This window comes from Ptychodera flava, chromosome 1, assembly GCF_041260155.1.
Source record: "Ptychodera flava strain L36383 chromosome 1, AS_Pfla_20210202, whole genome shotgun sequence".
NCBI lineage: Eukaryota > Metazoa > Hemichordata > Enteropneusta > Ptychoderidae > Ptychodera > Ptychodera flava.
In genome coordinates this window covers 5,009,651-5,030,729 of record NC_091928.1, presented here as the reverse complement: position 1 = coordinate 5,030,729, position 21,079 = coordinate 5,009,651, and the positions used below count along the sequence as shown (strand labels likewise).

At 37.6% G+C, this 21,079-nt stretch overlaps 1 protein-coding gene across 1 annotated transcript in view; it reads right to left on the bottom strand.

Annotated features, from left to right (window-relative positions):
- Positions 1 to 21,079, bottom strand: part of LOC139123648 (arylsulfatase B-like) — a 29,376-nt gene continuing 8,297 nt past the window's right edge. The window contains exons 7-15 of the mRNA XM_070689848.1: positions 20,874 to 20,975; positions 20,137 to 20,200; positions 18,806 to 18,903; positions 16,385 to 16,527; positions 14,775 to 14,833; positions 12,899 to 13,016; positions 11,036 to 11,079; positions 10,624 to 10,716; positions 1 to 1,714 (exon numbers count right to left, since the gene is read on the bottom strand). Coding sequence (XP_070545949.1) covers positions 1,542 to 1,714; positions 10,624 to 10,716; positions 11,036 to 11,079; positions 12,899 to 13,016; positions 14,775 to 14,833; positions 16,385 to 16,527; positions 18,806 to 18,903; positions 20,137 to 20,200; positions 20,874 to 20,975 — 894 coding nt within the window. The 3' untranslated portion in view covers positions 1 to 1,541. The remainder of the gene's footprint in view (positions 1,715 to 10,623; positions 10,717 to 11,035; positions 11,080 to 12,898; positions 13,017 to 14,774; positions 14,834 to 16,384; positions 16,528 to 18,805; positions 18,904 to 20,136; positions 20,201 to 20,873; positions 20,976 to 21,079) is intronic.

Here is a 21,079-nt window from a genome sequence, read left to right as displayed (position 1 = left end):
TACGAGATTGCCGGTTAGCCAATTCAGTATGCAGGTTGGCGTGATATGTGAAATTTGAGTCGCAGAAAAAGTCAGTAGATGAGCATCAATTGAACTAACCCTTGATAATATCTACGCGACCTGGGGACAAAATGATATAGATCATAGAGTGAAAATTTTCACCCAAACTCATGAAAAACTATATTCGTTACAACATTTATAAAATCACAAGTACAAAAAACCCATATTGCATCAGCCGTTGCTTATGGACCGAGTTCTTACTGTAACATTTTATCCGTCGTCTTGGTACTATCAAATCATTGAACTTCTTGAAACATATTTTTTTGTGCTTATCGTCTCTCGTTTGTCGTTTAGGGGCAATATTGATATGTTTGACAATGTCTTTTTTGTTTTATTCAGTAAAACAGTTACATTTTCTACTTCTCTGTAAGCTATGTTAACAAAAAGCAATTTAGCTTTGTCAACGGGTTTGTGTACTACATGCTTAATCCAGTTGACCGATTCTGTTCCGTAAAAAGGTCAAAATCAGTATTATACTCATACAAACTGTTTTGACAAGTTTGACACTGGACATTTAGGTATAATTTTGACAGGAGACAAAAAACTCTTCTCACAGGAGAACATATTTTTTTCTTTTAACAATAGAACAAATATTAACCTAAAGGAAATACAAGCAGAAGATACAGCTATTAATTGAACTTTAAAGGGCTCGATGACTTTTTTCGTTTTTTTTTATGTCATCAAGTTTTTTCTTATACTTTTAAAAGTATGTTGACACACACAGTATTTAGCATGTCAACGTTACCTGTAAACGTGTAGACTGCATTGTTATTGTTGACAAGTGAGTTCTGGCCATGACTAGAATTCACATGTAAACAATAAGTTTACATGTATAGACACGGTGTTGACAAGCTGAATAGTAGGTGTTTCAACATGCTTTGTGGAGTAGAACAAGAACTTGCAACTGACATACAAAACAAAGACAGTGAATAAATAATCAAAATTCACAGATACTAGCCCGTTAACAGAGCACAGCTGGGGTCAAACAGGTTGCAATTTTTCCAAAGTGAATGTTATGTCGTAGATTTTGCATGTTTATTAGCAATATTTCCATAAACAAAGTAAAGCATGAACTCTCAAAATTCATTCGACGAATGACAAATTACCATTCATCTGTAAAAATCTAGTCCATGAAACAAATGACTGAAGGGGAATGTGTCTGTCGAACGAAGAACATGCCCGGAGTTTTTTTCTAGGTATTGAAAAAATGGTTTAAAGTTTGAGAGTCAAATTTTCAAATTTTCATATTCGAGAGGCGTACTAAAGGAGTGTACAGTAGAAAGTCAGGTTCTGCGGTACTTCCGTCACTGGGGTGTAATTTAGGTTTTGAATGGCTAGAATTGAATTCGTTAGGAGGGATAACATGTATACGTGCCGTCCATTAGAACGGGACATATACAACACCACCAAACAATAAGTATCGATGACAGTGTCAGTAACACGCATAACTTATCAATAACAGGACATGGCGAGTCTGTTCTTTAACACCATCCTGGTGAGTACACATTTCCAAAATATTTCGGTGAAGATTCTTTCATCGACGGAAGATCAATGGCGGGAATAGCCTCCTCTTCTAGTTCTCTCAGTCGGGCCATCATTTCATCCACTTTTTCAGGCATTTCTGCACTGAGATCAATGCGTTCGGTTGGGTCGTCTGTAGAAAGACAAAAATTAAGAAAGATGACTTTTCACTATGTTTATCATTCCCGTTCAAAACTCTTTAGATTCTGCGGTATCATACTCTACTAAAACGGTACGTTGTTCTTAGGGAGCATTCGTTTATTTCGGGGGGGGGGTCGATGGAACTTGAGCGAGAAATGAAATGTAAAAAGCGACCTTCCTCTAAATCAAATTTCTTAAATTTGACCCCCCCAAAATTCATCAATTGTAAAATGTGCCCCCTCCAAAAATAAATTCCATTTCATTCATTAACCCTTCACACCCTATGGCCCTGGGCTAAAAAATTGGCCCTTCAAAAGTGTTTGCAAGAAAAAGAGTTACCCATCCCGATTTTCATGCACAAAACAACGCCGCTCCCCCAGATGTCACAGTCTTTATCAATAATATCTTAATTGACTTATAATTTCCAATTTGACATTTTGAACTTTCAAAGAATTTTTAACTTTACAAATATTCACTTGGTGAAATTCCAATATCATGTTGGGTTTTCAAATCTGCTCTTTCAAATATAATATTCTCGTCAGGTACATTTATATCAATTGTGAAACTTTTTAAGCGCTGATTTTAATGGATTTTAATAGCTAGTTTTGTATTTGAAAAAATATCAAAATTTCCTCACAGACCACAATGTATAGAAAATCAACATTTTTGCTTAAATTCCAAATCACATTTGCTCACACATGCACCGGTAACTACCCTAGTGTGATCAAGCACATTAATATCAATAATCAAGAGTCTATAAATACACAGGATTTAGCTAGTTTTGTATTTTAAAGAAATTATCCATGGTTTCCTCATAGACCACTCATAGATTATGTATGGAGGATCACGCAACATTTCTGTGAAATTTCTAAGTCAATTTTTTTCCATAACTCCATTCAAACCTGTAAAATTTGACCCCTTCAAATATTGATTGGTAAATTTGACCCCCCCCCCCAAAAAAAAAACGGTTTCATAAAGCAATGCCCCTGATTTCCACCGACCCCCTCCTCCCTGTAAAAAGTGAATGCCCCCTTAAGGTATAGATACACGTTTAATGCATTTTTACAGAGATTTTGCTTTTATTTCAAAATTGGAGTCCGTACCATATGACATGTGGAAAAAATCGAGACAATATTGTATTAAGAAATGCTTAAAATACTAATAAAATAGACTTTTTGCGAACTACGCGTACTGTTATATTCGGTTGTCTTAACTGTGTACGGATTAGTTACGATAGCGACGCTTATTATGTTAATTTTTCTGATCTTGTCCGGCGCACATGCGCATACTTTCCACTGTCCTGTGTGTGACGTTCAATAATAATGGCTGCCGTAGTGACAAGCGGAAGGCAGAGACGCGTAAAACGTAAGCGCGGTCATAAGAAGAGAGAAAGTAAGATCATGGACCAGGCTACCAGAACAAAACTAAGATTGTCTGACTTAGGGTCGTACTATAGCAACGTGGCAGAAGATGAGATGTCGGACACGAGTCTTTCTTCCGACGAGGAAAGCCGGTTGATTATCAGACTCTCTTCACCAAAGTAAGTTCTCCAACGTGAAAGTCAGCGACAGAGTCTGTCTACCACAGTACGCTCATTCCGATGCGAAGGTTGGCGATAAGTGAACAAATTTGTGAACGAAACTGGTGGACGTGTCAAGCGTTGCGTATGCATAAATTTTCATCTTCGAAGGGAAGTTCAACAGGTGCACGGGCTGAATGGCGAACTTGAATAGTCACCGCCATGGCTTCCGTGACGGCGCAATGTCGAAAGGCGGTCCACCGAGACTGGCAAACGTAAACTACGGTACCTCAATTCACCTTCGACTGGCGTAAAAGATACTTCTAAACTAAAGAGAAACGGATTGATAGAGCTTGACAACAGTTTACAGTTACGGTAACAAGCTTAGACTCTTAGGCCGTGTAAATAAAATTCTTTGTTTGCCGTCCTTGAATTTTTGAAAAACCTACCAGCCAGCCAGCAAAAAAAAAACAAACACAGAAAAAAACACAACACAGATCAATCGCATAAACTCTAACTTTCCCATCGGTTTATGGGTCACAAGTATGAAAAAATCATCTGTTACATTTACAATGCAGTGTTTCTTATGCTCTTCATTAGCACGCTGAAAACAATGTGTGGAAACAAAGGTTATACTAACTTGTTATACAACAAGCATACTTAGAGTTAGGTGACTGTGAGTCTGAACAAAAATTCCACAATAAACAATGGCAATAAACACTATACCAGTACATAATGTACAACATGTATAGTGTGATAGTAATCAACTGGTTGTGTTGAGAAGATCTACAGATTGTTTCTGACGGAGATTTATGCATGAGGTGGTCATAGGTGCCAGTAAAACTATTAATTAAAATAACAAGATCTCAAATATGAATAAAAGACATATTTGCGACAAATATAAAAAGATGCAACTCGCGTATTACGAGGATGTTTACGAAATCTTGAAGAAAACAATATATATTTGAATTAACACCTAATGAAGGAACCTAATAATTTCACGTAATGGGTTCAATTTTGCAACGTGTCTAAGTGATATTTTTATAATAATTATAACATGTAAATTTAAGATCGAGATCTGTATTGATGTTTACGATTGGACGTATATTTTTATCTTTAATTTATATTTATCATATGATCAAAACCAAGCTTTAAACTTAGTTTAAAATCCCGTTCCAAAATAATACGGGAAAGGACAAGAGAGAAAAATACAACAGACAGGGCAGGAGGATACAACGACCAAAGAGTAGTCCAGGGCATTTAGACCATTGGAGGAACGTATCTTGGACTGCACCTGTCAAGCTCGTCTACCGAGAAGTAAAGTCTATATAGTACCAACGAAACACTGTAAATTTCGAAATGTTGGGGTAAGCTCACAACAAAAAGGTGTTCTAATTGCAAAACCTGAAAATTCCACATATTAAACTGCAAAAGTTACTGAGTATAACAAAGTATAGTTGTCACTCAGAAAACAAATGCTAAACATCTTGGTAAAAGGTGAAACTACTATCCCTTCCATACAATTAGAATTTTTGCAGTAAGAAGAGTGGGTAGCTGAAAAAATCATAACAGCCTTGAGTAGAAATCCTCCTTTTTAAGTGTCAAATATATACTAGTCCTGAGCACTGTTTCTGTTGAGTTAAATGCTCCATTAGCTGTAACTTTAAAGGCTATTTATTCTGAATTTTGTGTATCAACTAGTCTTTTATCCGAATTCTAATAGCGCTGATCTCGGTGTCAGGTTTGTTACTATATATAGCTGCACGCGCGACTTCGAACACTGCTGCCTGAAAATCGGACAAATTGTGTTACTGCATGCGCGGTCGTTGTTGCAACTGGTAGTCTGAGCCATAAATTCATATGAATTAGTGTGATTTTCTGTATGCATTATGACACTAGCAGGTTTTAATTTCATCGTTCTTGCCGAAAATGCGGACAAATTTTTGCATATTAATGAAAGAAAAATGACGTTAAGTGATCAGCGCTATTGCATACTAAAATGCTGAATATTCTGCTTGTCCAGACAGCAATGCCGAATGGCCATTGCTATTTTTGAAAACCGAATTCTTATTCCAATATCGTGATCAATTGCGGATCGCGCAGAAGCTGATGGAAATTCAGTTCCATTCCTTATTCGAAGCTAAACCAGTCAAGAATTGTTTTCGATCCGTCTTGTATAGAGACCAAGCCAATATCGCGCACTTCCGCCGATTTGGAAACTTTGAGGGAGGAATAAACTTGTGAAACGGTCGATCGATCTTCACTTACGGTGTACTGCAGTCCGCTACAACAGGAGGTGCACATGTACACTTTACGTACAGCGGTTGATGTACCCCTTTACGATAGGTAATCTGATTTGTATCGAAACGATTGTACGACATTTGCGTTTTTGCGACATTTTGCTGCGACATTGCCAACAAAGGAAGGACACAACGCGTCGTATATTCGATCATACGATCTGTGTTTGTTTTTCATATTTCGTCCAAAAACCTACCCGCACGCGGACGGCAAACAAAGAATTTATTTTACGGCGCCTTATTTGAGAAAAAACAGATTAGCCGTAGCAGTGTTTGTATATGTAAATAAACCGCCCTCATTACTCGTACATCTCAACAATTTGTGTCAGTTTCTCCCGATTTTCTCGCCATTTATGATCTTCCGAAGGGTATTTGATGTAAAATACAAAACATCTAGTCTCCTGCTTGATGCAAGTTCGTGAACATGAATAAAAATCGCCCGGAAATTCATACCAACAATCGATTTTTGTACGTATAGGGGTGTTTACACAAATCTTTGATTATCTCTCTTCCGATTTTGGCCTGACAAGCGTAACTTCAAAAGAAATTAGGTTGGAGTAGGGTGCACAGATCGGTCTGATTTTTTACCAGGTCACAGTAGCAATACATATCTGTAAAACGGTGTCTCAGATTTTCGGTAATATATATAGAACAAATCTGGGACACCGTTTTTTTCCCAAGACTACTCAATTGTTGATTTCTGTTCAAAGATCTCAAGTCGCAATAGTCCTGAAACACCTATTTTTTTAGGTAAAAAAACCTCAAAAACGCATATTTTTGAGAGAAATGGTCACAGACACAATGATTTCGGAAAATAAACTTATTTTTCATAATGTTGAAATATAGGGCTATCAGAAAATATACAATGTGAAAGGGTCCAAAAGTGAAATTTATTGAGAAAAAGTGAGTTTAAAATAAGTATACTTTCACGTGTGTCTCTACCTTAAGTATACAGTGGAACTAGTATTCAGAACTCCGCATCACATACTCTACACTTGAAAGGGAGAGGTCGTCCCGTCTGCGGCTGCGCGACTTTCTCATTGAGAAACATTGCCTCTTCCCAGAAATTGAATACCGTGAAATCTCAAGCAAGTTTCCCGTTATTATGAAAGCACATTTATCTATTTACTATACGTTATCACTAGCAAAGGTAGAGTCGATGCGATGTGGGAAGTTGCCTTCATTTCCTTTATATTGTGTTTCAAAACTTAAAAATTTTAACCTGCGCTGCATCGGGTATATACGAGATCTGGGTGGAACGAGCTGCTAGGACAGGCAAGGTGAAATGCAAGCTAAACGCTATAATATGTAAGCTCTTAATATAAATTTCTCAATGAGTACCATGAGAGAAAATGCCGAGAGAGTTTGACCGGTTGACTCGCTGTAAATTTTATGCAGGAAATTACAATAACAATGCTTGGTCGAATGACGCAGTGCCTTGAGGGTGGGATCACCAGTGGTATATGGGGAGGAGTACCTTCCCGATGGTGATAAGTGGTGCAGATTACCGTCGCCTAGGTGACTGGCGTATACGCGTGCCAAAAGACACCTATGGTTGATTTCCTGTTGACCAGTCGGATGGCAGAGTTGCAAATACCTGGACTGAACCATTTGGTTTTTTGTGGGTGTCGGTGGTACTTTGACAATATAAGTAAAAATGCACATATATTGAGTTTATTGTCTTGTTTATGAGCGGCCAGTATTTCCAACAGCATAAATTATGTGCATTTGCCCTTGAAGGAATAAATAATTTTCGAATAAAACATCGCGAATGTAACTACATTCCTTAAGCTCGACGTTCACTTAAGTGCCCCAAAGAACCATGAAATCGCCGAACTTTCGATTGAAGAGATGAGTTTTGCCAAACCGCGTATACATAAAAAGTGGCAGATGACTTTATTTTTAGAATCATAGACAGTATAGCGAGATGTAAAAATGTGAAACAGGCTCCCCACCTAACTATCCTAAATGTTTTTGTGTCGGTTTGTGTTTGATTCGTTTCGAAAATGTGTTCCTACATTCTTATCCGATTGTTTGTGTTAATGAAATGTTTGTTTCGCTTTGGATATTTGTAGAGAAGTTTGGATTAGTGTGTACGGTAATGTTTGTTTGTGTGGGGAAAGCTTATGGCGAGACGCAGCCGGACCTATGTTGTTACAAAAGTTGATAGAGTCGCCCTTTGACGCTTGCGTTTCGAAACCCGAGTGTGGTTTCTCATCAGTCGCAGTGTAGATTCTTTCCTTAGTTTGTGTTTGTGAAAATTTATTTTAATGCATTTTAGTGGTCTTGCTTTCCGATTAGCGAGCAAGTATATTAATTTTGATCACGTTGTGAGTCCGTTTGGTGGTTCGGTTTGTTTGTTCTATATTTCTTTACTTCGGTAAAATTTTGTTTTGACTGGTGTGTCTTTTAGATTTTTGCGGAGGTTTGTGAATTTTAGGCAATAAGTACCACTGCGGGGTACGGATTTTATGTTTATTGGATCAAGATACTCACAAGTATCCTGGTTGATGTGCTTGTTCTCGTACATTTTGATTCATAGTTCGTTTACTTTGTTTACTGTTTGTTCTGGCTTGTTGTGTATAATACTGAGTGTTACGTAATTGCCTTTCGCATTCGAGTACGTAATCGTTTGTGTTGACAATAACGAAAAACCGACCCTTGTCGAAGGGTTATTTTCCCAAAATTTGTCCATTGTTTGCAAGCTGGTTTATCGCGATTCTTTTGGCACGCGACATGTTTTGTTCCTTGTTTGAAAGGGTATCTCTAGAAGTGCGAGTTTAGCAGCTTCAGATAGCTTTCAAGTTTTTGTTTTTTTGTTGTTCGTGGAGTCCAATTTGACTTTTCTTTGAATTGGTGTTGTTGCGATTGTTTGTGTCTCACGATGTAGCGTAGTCACATTATACGACTTTATTTGTTGAAATCCTGAGGTGGTTTTATTCTGTTTGGTTTTGTTGGTGTCCGAATGAATTTTAAGGCTTTTGCCTAGTACTATTTTTCGGAGTTTCATAGTTTGAGCGATGATAGGTTGTTGTTGAATTTCATGTTGTTGTCGGCTTTTCTTTGGAAATAGCTGATTTATTTCCACGGCCATGTTTTCTGTTACGTTACTGTGATTGTTTATTTGTATTTAATGTTGTGTTTCAGTTGTTTGTTATGTGTACGATTTTGGTTATTTCTTTTAAGTGTTTGTGTGTTCTATGTCATCTTATCGTATTTTTTGGTAGTTCCCTTTTTGGAGTATTTGGTGGCCCTGAAAAGGGCCGCTTGGTATGGGTTTTTGTTAGCGCTTGGCGCGTTTGTTTTGGCGATAAGCCTAGCTTTTTATGCTTCTTTTCGCTGATTCGATGTGCTTGGTGAGTAGGTGTTTGCCGCCTTCTTGTCACTGTGTGTGCTTACATGGACAGTCTGCATAGCCCTTGAATGTGGTCTCGATTTTGATCAAACTTACAATTTAGGAGTATATATCAAAACTGATAAATGATTTATGTGATTACTGTAGCTATAGATAGGCTACATTCAGGACGGGCAGCGACGGGCAGTAATTAGTAGGCAAAACAGGTGGTTTTTCACCGTGGGCAGAACTCGGTGCAATGATACTGAACATTAATAGTAAGCCTGTCACCTTGAAGGTAATGCTGTAGGTGAAAAAAGGACACACGATGGTACAAACAACACCACAAGTGAAACGTACACACAGAAATACACGCGTTCCTACGTTGTGCCCACCCGGGCCACGCGATTAAAATATGACTGATACTGCTGGATAGTGTTAATTGGGTCGGTAAACAGTCAATTAATAGTTCAATTGACTACCTGGGTGATTGGCAGGTCGTGTCCAACGACGCATATGCAAAGCAGGCCAAAAGACAAAAGCCCCCAAAGTTATTGACAGCTGGCCAGGGGTCACCATGAATACGTAATGAAGCTTCACTACGCAGAAACTGCGTAGTCAAGCCCTTCTTAACCGGTCAAACTCTCTCGGCATTTTCCGGCATGAGTACTCTACTTCTTTAATTATCTCCATTTGGTTGGTCATGTTACATGTTACATGTTACATCTTTTTATGCAACAATTATAGGCTTTACAGTACAAAACCCATTAAGTGTAAGATAACACACAAAAATATTGGTTTAAAAACCATAAATGTCACATTGTGATTTTTTCGTTGTGAATTTTTCTGTGATTGAGTACAGATATCAACATTTCTTTGAAATTTTTGAATTTTAATTTTAAACAAATTAGTGATCAGTTTTACATTTGTAATTTGGAAAAATGTTTACACCATTGATCAGTGTTGATTTTTTTCACCATACTTGAAAGTATAGGATTTCTTGCCAAATGCTTTAAAATTAATGTTTTCCTCATAAATATCAGCAATGGAATATGCAAAGGCAACTAAAGCAAAAATTACTTCTCCAAATCTGAACATCTTCATAATTTAACTGATATTTTTACTTTTTTAAAATGAAAATTCATGAAATTTCAGGTTTTCGGCTAAAGGGAAATCGTTTTCGTGCTGTTTTCCGTTTTTTCCTGCCATCTAAACGCTTTTTGTCTGCTAGTTGAGGGACCTGTTCTTATCATATCGCTATTCAACGTACTACAGCAGGCGTGAACTCTCCTCGATTCAGAAAGATGCACAGTGGCACTTCGCACACTGATAAAATATCCAATACAAGATATGGCATGTCACAAGAATAAAAACGTTTTTTGATGTTTTCTTTTCTATACCTTGAATACTTTCGAAATCTCAAAATGAAACGGTAAAAATTACACATTTGGGGCAACATAAATGTCTAACTCAACAAAATGCTGTACAGCATACTTGGATTTGTAGTCAGGTGGAGCAGCCAGTGGCACATTTACACTGTAAAAATATCGCCTTATTTTTCGATTCTGCCTTTAATAGAAATAATGCTTGTACTAGCTTGTGTTTAAAGGGATTTCCTTTTAAAGATAAACTTAATTGCTAAAGATACGGCCATTTATGAATAGGACACTTTGAGAGAATCTGATGTTAAAGAGCTTTCTAAAAAATAAGCAACGGTAAAGAATTGCAAAGTTTGTGATTGAAATACCCACCACGAATGTTGAACAGCATTGTATAGTGTCCATCAATATGTCTTTTTGTGTAATCACGAGTACATCCAGTCTCAGGAGGAGGTATCCAGTCATCTTGAATCAGAAAAAAAACTAATTTCTGTCAGATATTCCACATTTCACGCGTGAGTCTTTTCTTGGTTAAGTTCAAAGGGATGCTCAGAATATGATGATTTTCACTGACCCTGACTTTCAGAATATTCTACCGGAAATTTATTTGTTTTACAATGTCGTTTTTTCATCTGATGTAAATCCAATACTATGATGGTAAACAAAATTGATCAACTGACGTCGAGAGTTCTGAAGTTCATGTTCACATGATTTGACGTGAATTGTTCTGAAATAATTATTTTGAAACTTTCACAATTTATTGCATGGTTTATGTTATGCTTACTTGGACTGCCAGCTTGTCCATGTATAAGTTTATAATCGCCTACCCTGCAAAATAATGCAGATAATTCCGTAATAAGTAGAGAATAGCATAGCTTGCATTTGAGAATAATTTTCTCACGTCCTTTGTACGCTTCGAGTTTCAGGACTCCATGGAGCGATGGGTTTGTTTTCCTAGGAGGGATACTCTCATAGAAAAGTGTAGGGTTTGTGCTGCCCGAAAGGGTCACTTTTTTCAAAAGTCCGGAAACATGGGTCAATTTTCATCCCAAACACCCTAAACTTTGGGTCGATAACAAACGTTTTTACACAAACGTCCCATGCTTTAGGAAATCTTTATATGCAACATAATAAAGGTGAAAATTCCCCAAATTTGTCTAGCAAAGTCCTAAAAATGGGTCTTTTTTGGAATATACATGGGTAGATGTTTTCAACTTGGGCGGCGGCGGCACATCCCTGAATGAAAATATCAGAAGTACCTCTCCCGGGGTTAGCTCTTACGCGTTCTATTATCTATTTTTGCATTTGACGAGAACAAATTTATTAAATAACGTCGTCCAAGCTTTACTTACTTCACTGTCTGACAAACAACAGCGTTAGCTGTAGAACTCAAAGCCCAACTACAAAGTTATGTATTAATAATTCGGCTATTGCCCCTCTAAGTTTGAATAGCCATGTGTACTTATATAAGTTAACATAATACTTGAAGTGTGATCACTTTTTCATGGTATTAATTGAAACACCACATGCAACAAACTATTTTCAAAGTTTCAGAATTATTGTATGAAGGATCAAAATTCAAATCAGAAATTTTATAAATAATGATATTGATGGAGTGTGACACGCGGGGGAGGGTAACTCTAATTTATACATAGAAATGGGGAAGGTCGCTACGTCTAGAGCAAAAATTCTCTTGAAGTGTCACTTTTTCACTTTCCTCTGTAATTTATCTCCAGTCCCAATTCGTGTCATGTTCTAAATTTATATTTTGTCAGTCTTTTTATGTCACGATGATGGAGATACGTTTTTGGCGGTCTCAGAATGTTGCCAATACTCTCAGTACAGTTTAAGTTGCGTCAAGATGGAATTCGGTTGAAATTAATTGTGGTTGTTTCTTGGACAGTTAATACCATGACGGTTACTCTCAGGACTAAGCTTATTAACCCTACAGTAACACTTTGGCTTAGTATTATGTAGGATAGGATAGGATAGGATAGGATAGGATAGGATAGGATAGGATAGGATAGGGTAGGATAGGATAGGATAGGATAGGATAGGATAGGATAGGATAGGATAGGATAGAATAGGATAGAATAGGATAGGATAGGATAAGATAGGATAGGATAGGATAGGATAGGGTAAATAATTATATAGCGCCTAGTATCCATCAGCAATGTTCACTGGCGCTTTACACTAGGTCACATGTAAGCTCTCTTGAAGAAATGAGTCTTAAGCAGAAATCTGAAGGTGCGAATGTGCGGGGCTGATCGAATAGGAGTTCGCAGTTTGTTCCATAGAATTGATGAAGAATAGGAGAAGGATCTATCATCGTATGATTTTAACCGAGTTCGTGGAACTGTAAGTGTGGTTTGTAGACTTGATCGGAGAGATCTTCTAGGGGTGTTGACTTAAATATTGGCTTAATAATACATATTGAATTATCATTATATTGGTATGATACAACCCTGTTCCTTGCCCAAACTGGTGAGTGGGAAATATCTGGATGCCATCTTTCCAGTCTTATTGGGTGAGCATTCTGATACCATAGCATGGCAGGGTTACACTGTTGTACAGAAGTTTATCGCTGAAAGGTTTGTCATTTGTGTGCATTGGTAGGCACAGACTAGCTTACTACAAACCCCCTTACCTGATGGCCCGATGGGGAATTCTTTTCATGGGGTCGAAATTGTAAACAAACTCCGTACGAGGTGAAGGGTCACCTTTAGATATAGTATTCCAAACGTCAAGACCGTCCATATCTGGATCTTGAAAACAAAAGAAAGATAAGATTAGTTATGATAACGACTATATAAAATAGCAACACTCACGTTTATAGATAAAAGTGGAGAAATAGACAAAAAACAAACTGATTACTACAAACACACCCGCTCATGTATTTTGGGTTTCGCTCATTTAGTTTTTACTGAGTCATCACAGTCAAAATTCGATAATTAGAGGAAAAGAATAAAAATATATTGCAGCAAGGGTACACCTACCAAAAAGTCAAGCAAATATACATTTACAAAGTTATTTTTCATTATTTTTTCCCTTTTTAATGAAACTTAAATGATTCAGCAAAAACCAAATGAGCGAAACCAAAAATCCAATGAGCAGGTGTTCAAACTCAAGTGACCTGTTTGTTATTCACTTCTTAGGATGGATTCCTCTATAGTCTGTATACAGATGAAAGATCATAAAATAAAGGGGTGGACACTCGTGAAGTTTGAGGATATTTGGAATTGAAATTTACAGGAAAATGCGTTAAACTACCACAAACGTGCGATAAAACAACACCAATGCTTATTGGTAGCTTATCGTGTGTATGACTGGTTAAGAGGGATAACAATACACGTTGCTTCAAATAGACATCAAATCAGGTCCAATAATCGTTATCATTCAAGGTAACTAAGAAAGTTACCAGGTCCAAGGAACATATTGAAAATGACAAAGGCAATGGGGTCATCTTGAACCACAAAATAGTGGTGGTACCAGGTGTCCGGAACGGGTAAGCGTACCCTGCCAGCTAGCCGCACCCGTCAAGATTGACCTAAAGCGACAAAGATATGCTGCCGTTCTCCATCCCTCCTTAGTTCTAGGATTAATGATATAACGATGCTCGTCTTCGTTTGAGCTTTGGTTAAGTACTTTACTATATGCAGCCAGGCACAGTTTCTTTCACATTGTTATTTTTGTCGCAGGAAGTAAACCTGAATGATTGAAGGTTGTCTCCAATGTGTTCGTAGTATATAGTAGTGACGTTGATGTTCATACCGTCAGTCAGTGTGAAGTCATGTCACATGGATGTTGCATTATTATCAATAAGTTCAAAGACAGCTGAAAACTCTTTTTCGCAGTTGCCACGCAGACATTTTATTTTAATATCGAGCAGCTAAGTGTGAATAATTCGCACTTACATGTACAGTTTAAATATAAAAGGGACAGAAGCTGAACATTTTTATATTACTTTCTAAGCTAAGCATCGGCCTTCAAAACATTAATAATTGAAAACAATCAAAGTCCCTTGGATCAATGCTACAACATGCAATTTTAAAATTGTGAATTATTAAATTCAATTTCATGTTTGAAATCAGAAATTACCAATATGATGCACTTGGAGCGTACAACAAGAAGTCTTACGAAAGAGCACTAAATGATGAAAAGTACATAAAAAGGTAGAGGCAATATCAATGACTTTTATAAAGTCGTAAACAATGACGATACTACGCCACTTTTTAAGTGTTGCATCCTGGTACATACGACGACCAGCAAACGATATTGTAAAAGTGTACGTCATACGGAAACGGTACATCTCTGACCAATGGCCAGTTGTCCAAATTATCGACATAGTGGTGTTCCCAGTAAATTTCCCATAGGCAATCGCCGCCGTAAAGATAGGTGCCAGATTCCAATAGAAGGCGTTTCATTAGGAGCTGTATGTACAGTAACATAGAAAGTGCAGGCATTGTCACGGAGAGTACCACTTACACACTTACCGAAACTGTGCTATAAACAGGATTGCTTACCTGTTTCACCGCCAACCAAGTTTACTAATGTAGGATACCAATCAACGATGTGAATTAACCTTGAAGATAAATGAAATCAATGCTCTCATGATATATTTAACTTTACAATGTATTCTCTGAACACCACAACAATGTTTATCTAACCAACCCTTGTAGAAGGACGTCACACTATTCGATGAAGAACGATGCTACACTATCATAATCGTCGGAAGTTGTTCACCATACATAATGCATACTTGACAAACCTGATCAATACATTCTGTCTACATTTTGAAATCGCTTTGTCTGAAGAATTATTAGGATCACTTTACAAAAATCTCTCGCTTGAGAGAGCTCTACAAATATGCCATTCATATATCGTATTTCCATCAATAAAATTCAGCCAAACTAGAAAGGACCAAGTGTGTGTGTTAGTATGTGTAGGACGTGAAATTACTCATCGTATTTTAAGGTAGTGTGCGCGTCGCAAATGAAAGACTAACGCGTTTGCTCAAATTCTCCTCAAGAAATCGTTCCACTATTCTCTTTTAAAATCACGAATACAAATTTGGGTAACCGTACAAATTTTGGTACTAGAGAAACGACTTACCCAAAATTTACCTTTATCTGAAATTTACATGGCCGCAACCCCCCTGTTAACTCCATAGAGAAAAATAAGTTTCGATTCTCGAATAATAAGACGGTGAAAAGTTTTTTTTTTTACTCCAAAAGCTTTAAAATGAACCCCACAAGTGGTATATCAGAATAAATTGTAAAAGTTTGAGAGTCCGAATATCTGTCACCTAGGCGCATTCTACCCTAAACAATGACGATTAAAACAAAAACATAAACAACAGTAGAAGTGGCATGCGGTGTAATTATTCAAGACTTTTGTTTTCAGCATTAAAGTATTTCGCACCTTGAAAATGAAAGACTTAATAAACGTTTGCTAAAATTTTCCTCAAGCAAATTTTTAAGCTCACTCTGATCTTTCAACGTCAAAAATAAAAGTTGGGGTCACTGTTGAAAAATTGGTGCAAGAGAAAAAAATTACTAAATACTTAACGACATTGAAATTTAAAAAGGTCGAAATCCTGTGTGTGCCTGTGTTATCTCTGTTGGGGAAAATACAACTCCTATTTATCGAAAAATTTCACTTACTCCGACAACTGCAAAATCAGTGCCAACGATCGGTAAACGAAAACAGAATTGTAAAAATTTGAGAGTATTCGAACATTTGTCCCGAGGCGCATACCTTGCTTCATTGATAACTGTGTTCGACTTTAGCAGAGTTAAAATGAAATGTGATTTGCACGGTTTTAGTAAGACTCTAACATCTATTTGTGTAGTGTATGCCTGCTCTAGTCTTCAGCTCGAACGTTTCAACCGCAAAGGTCATACTGTATGGAGTTTGCGGTCCGAAGAGTAAAGCCGTGTCAACAACAACAATACGAAATGGTGAAAATTCTCTGTTGTTGCGACCAGAAGTAAATTTAAGTTGCTCGCAATATTCGGCTCTATATAGTAGAATACAAAGCGTGTTCATTTGAACTGTTACACAATGGGGACAATGAGTGTGTTAAATCATTGCATCTGTAAATTACTGCAACATACACTGTTTAGAAACCTACTGGTCATTTTCGTAACCTGTTTTCTCCAACATGTTACCATGAACAAGTGTAACAACCCTTGTACCGCCTTCCCAAAGTGTTTGTTTAGAACCACGTAGAGGCCAGTTATTGCCATAGGAGTCACCGTTCGCCGATCCACCATTCTGAAATACAATATGCATACTAAGGCCAAGAAAAATAAAAAGTTTGTTCTCATCCTAGACATATTACAAAAATGATGCGGTGACGTGGTTCTTTCTCTCAATTTTTTAAATTCTTCAACCAACAAGAACGCGGGAAAACAACATAGGAATGCATGCAGAGATAAATGCACAGCAGTGTTGCTTTATTATTTTTGTATGGCAACAGTTCTGCGGTATGACCTTTAGTGCAGCAAATTACAGTTTTGACAGCTTAATGTAACAGTGACATATGGGTACGGTTCTGAATGGAATGTTAGTGTCAGTTATTTTGTTTACAATTCTGTATTATACAGCAATGTGTTATGCACTATCGTCGCACATTTTTGCGTTTAAGTTTTTCATTTTATGTGCTCATGAGCAGAAAAAGGTTGATGCGGTGGGTCTGAATTGACGCCCACGGTGACAAGGATGAGAAACGAACTTTTTGTTTTTCTTGGCCTAAGGCTGCGTTCGCAAAATGTTTTTGTTCCCTTTTACTTGTTAAATTTTCCGATTCAAAGGTTTGTCAGGTAATTCAATGAAAAATCAATTATAGCATTTTAATGTCATGAACTTATTCTTATGTTAGTAATAATGAAAAAAATCTAGAACCAACATGTATGGTTTTTCGTAAAGAAATAAGTGGGCCCAGTAACAGGGCAGAAGCTGCAACTGTTGATATTTTTTTCAATATTTCTGTGCAGTATAGCAAATACAGTCTCTTGCTGTTGACATTTTTTTCAATATTTCTGTGCAGCATGCTGAAACACAATATAGCCTGTATATATAAATATTGAGTGATAATTGAATTAGAGTCCAGACTGGAAGTCATTTGTCAATGATAAAAATGCACGTTACACATACACAGGCTGTACTGGCAAGCTGAAAACGGAGGAGTTCAACTTGCTGTAGAGAGTAGAACAAGAAGGCAGTTGTATAAAATGAACAAAAATATTGTCGAAATTATCAAAGTTAATACAGCTGCCCTGCTACTGCAGTGTCACTGTCACTGCATACCAGCAGTGACAGAGATATCTCTGACTCTGATGTAGTTAAAGAAGAGTTTGGGTCAAACAACGCTCATGACAGCGAAACATACTTGTACACAAGATCTGGCCAGCGAGCAACACATGGAAGACCAGGGGACTTGAAAGTTTTCAAGGATTATTGAACTCTGGCATATGAGAATAATCAAATATTAAAGAAGAAAGATGAGGTCATAACACTTCATATTCCAAATTTTCACATTCTCATCGCAAAATAGCAAAAAAGGTAAAACTTTGAACCACAAGGACTAATTTCACTGAAACAATGAGTGACTCAATGGAATTATTCATTTTTTGCCAAATTTGCCATTATTACACCAAAAATTTCAGATTGAGATTATTATATGGCAAATTTAAACCTTGCAGGGTTGTCAAGTGTGAATAGCATCTTGCACTTTTGAAAAATGAAAAAAAATTGATTGGTCACTGTACTAAGTTTTTCATAATTTGGAATAATGTAGCCAGGAATTAAAAATTTGCACACTGATTGTCATTTTTGTGTGCTCTTCAGCAGATGCCATTGACCTTGCTAGAGTTGGATTAACTCAAGTCGGCTTAGACTGATAAATTAAAAAAGTCCACTGATGTGTTTAAAAAGGAATCAATTTAAGAACTTCCCTTAGGAATATGGCTCTACAAACTGTCTTATAACATGTAGTGTTGAACATCTGCGAGTAGAACTGCCCAATATACGTTTATTTTTTCTTTGCCAGTAAACCGAATAAATATGCGGCTAAAGGATAATTGGGGGGGGGGGGCTTAAAACGATTTTGATCATATAGACGGGGGACTTGTAAATATTTTGATGTGGGTATGAGGGTGGATCTGGAAAAAAATTCAATCGCTATTCCTCAAGGCCACCCCTTGCCGTTGTTTGTGAACGCAGCCTAAGATAGGTGTTCACCGATGGACCGCTGGCAAACCATTTGCGCCAACATTTGACTGTACTGTTATTCTCGCTTCGTTTTCTCTCTCCTTGTTCCTGTCTGTCGGTAAAACCCTTGTTCGTCAATATTGTTATTGTCCCATCGAACTCAGAACATCAGCATGGTGGCAGTGTTTTTGTGTCAATCTCTGTAATGAGAGAGTTTCGTCAACGCTCTTTTGTCTTTCTACCTGTGTTACATGCTTCCTATCGTTGCCCCTCTTCTGTTTGTCAAACTGCCTGTCTGTTCAATGTTAGTATATTGCTTTGAAATGACATTGGCACTTACATCTGACATAAATATGAGTAACGTGTCCTCCCAGAATCCATATTCCTTGAATGCTTCAACCACCGCAGCGACTGCGTCGTCCATAGCTGTAACCATGGCTGAAACGATATTAAAGTGGCACTCCCATTTGGTAATATTTTTAAAACACATTTTATTAATGCCAACGGTCGATATTTGACGTGGCGATTGCGCATGGATCGCTAGATATCGATAAAAATATGTCTTCAAAAAATTAAAAGTTTGAATTCCGGTGGCCCACCTAAATTCAGCTTCCGAACATCGAACGTTCGGCACTTGGCCATTGTCAAGCTACGAGTCTACGCGGACGCTGCTATACGCCACAGTACCACAGTACCCATGGGAGAAAGCCGAGTCTGCCGAGTCTTACTGACTAGGCAAAAAAAAAAGAAAAACAAAGTTAGCTGATTCCACCATAATTCGCATAGGTGACGAACACAGTTACGTTTGGTTGATACATAGCGGCCACCGCGTGGTATGCATAGACGCATACCACGTGACGGCCGCTACGTATCGAACCATGCGTAACTGTGTGGCAGACGACAAAATGTAGTCCCCAGAGGCGGCTAATATTTTACACATAAAAACTGATATCCATGAGGTATTGGTTAAAAATCTAATACACCTAATTGAGAATAATGAAAACGACAAAAACTAAGGAGAAGTTTATAAAAAAAATTACCTGAGGTAAAGGCATAATGATGTATATAAAGTCTTTGCAGTGGGAGGTAAATTAATTGCGTCATTCGAACGTTTTTGGACTCCCTAGAATATCGTCCATCAGCACAACAACAAACCTTCGGGGGATTTTGGGTCATAATCAGAAACTTCGGGATGTGAAAAATACGCTCGGGAAATGACATGTTTTTATCGATATCTCGCGATCCATGCGCAGTCACCACGTCAAATATCGACCGTTGGCATTAAAAAATGTGTTTTAAAATGTTACCAAGTGGGAGTGCCTCTTTAATAATACAACTAATTTAAGTAACGTGTCATTGCCCTAAACAGTCGCAAAAAGTTTTCAATAATATGCATGTTGGATAGATGTTTTATAATATTACTATTTTGCTTTCAGGTGATGTACTGAATAAGGATTTATAATTAGATGAATGAACACATATGTGGACGAAAGAAAATCCAGACGGATCTACAGACAAACAGGCGGACATAGAGACAGACCGACAGATAGACAAACATACAACAAAAAGACACAGGTAGATGGATCGATATAGACCAAGAGACAGGTAGAAGCAGAAGAAGGTGTCGAAACAGTAGAAGGCGTTATTTTGAGTGTATCTTCCCAAACCTACCTAGCTTAATTCTTCGTCCTGTATGGTTGATGTGCGAATACATGTCAAGATACTTCTGCGGTGCCTAGATTCAGGAGTAAAACATTGAATAAACAGAATGCTTAAGCTCTCCCATTATGCCGGCAATACCACAGTCCCTCTATCCACAGTCCCTCTAAGGATAGAGGGACTGTGGCAATACGTATACATGAGAATTTCAATCTCGACCCACGTCAAAGCATCCCTTCGTCTGAACCCAAACTCGGTGGAAACACAATTTTTTTCGATGTGGGTGGGTATTTTGCGGCTGCTGATTTCCCCTGACCTGGCTGTTCGCATGAATTTCGCCATTACATTCTGACGTATCCCGAGCAAAGTACTTTACATAAACCAACTTAAAGCAAATGCCAATCAGACCATAGTAATAGCACATTATGCTACCTCCATGTCTATGTGTTACCTCTTTTGTCGGACTGATGTCAAGAACACGAATAATATTTCTTCCGATTGATAATTAGGAAGTCTCTATGCTTTTATGTACTCTTACGTCGTTTTCTCCCTTTATCCTACACGTACTTGCTTCATAGCAATTTGTATTTTGTTTGACGTGATTGTCTTGTCATCAGTACAGGGTTGTATCATGTCTGAAAAGAATCGTCTGTTTTGCAGGACTGATCACTTTCGATTTTGGCGAGAAACTTTCACCAGTCCAAGTAACTTTCTGAGAATGACACCTTGTGTTGAATTTGACACCCTACCTGAATTGGTCCGTGTACACTTTGCAATGCAAAATACATAAACATGGGAGTCTTCTTATCATGATTCTTCACATACTCGATGACCTTGTTGCTAAATAAATACTGTGGTTAAAAATACACAGAATAAAAGTTGGGCATAAGAGATAATATCACACCAATGAGACAAAATGTTGCACATCTATAAATATGAGAGAGAGAGAGAGAGA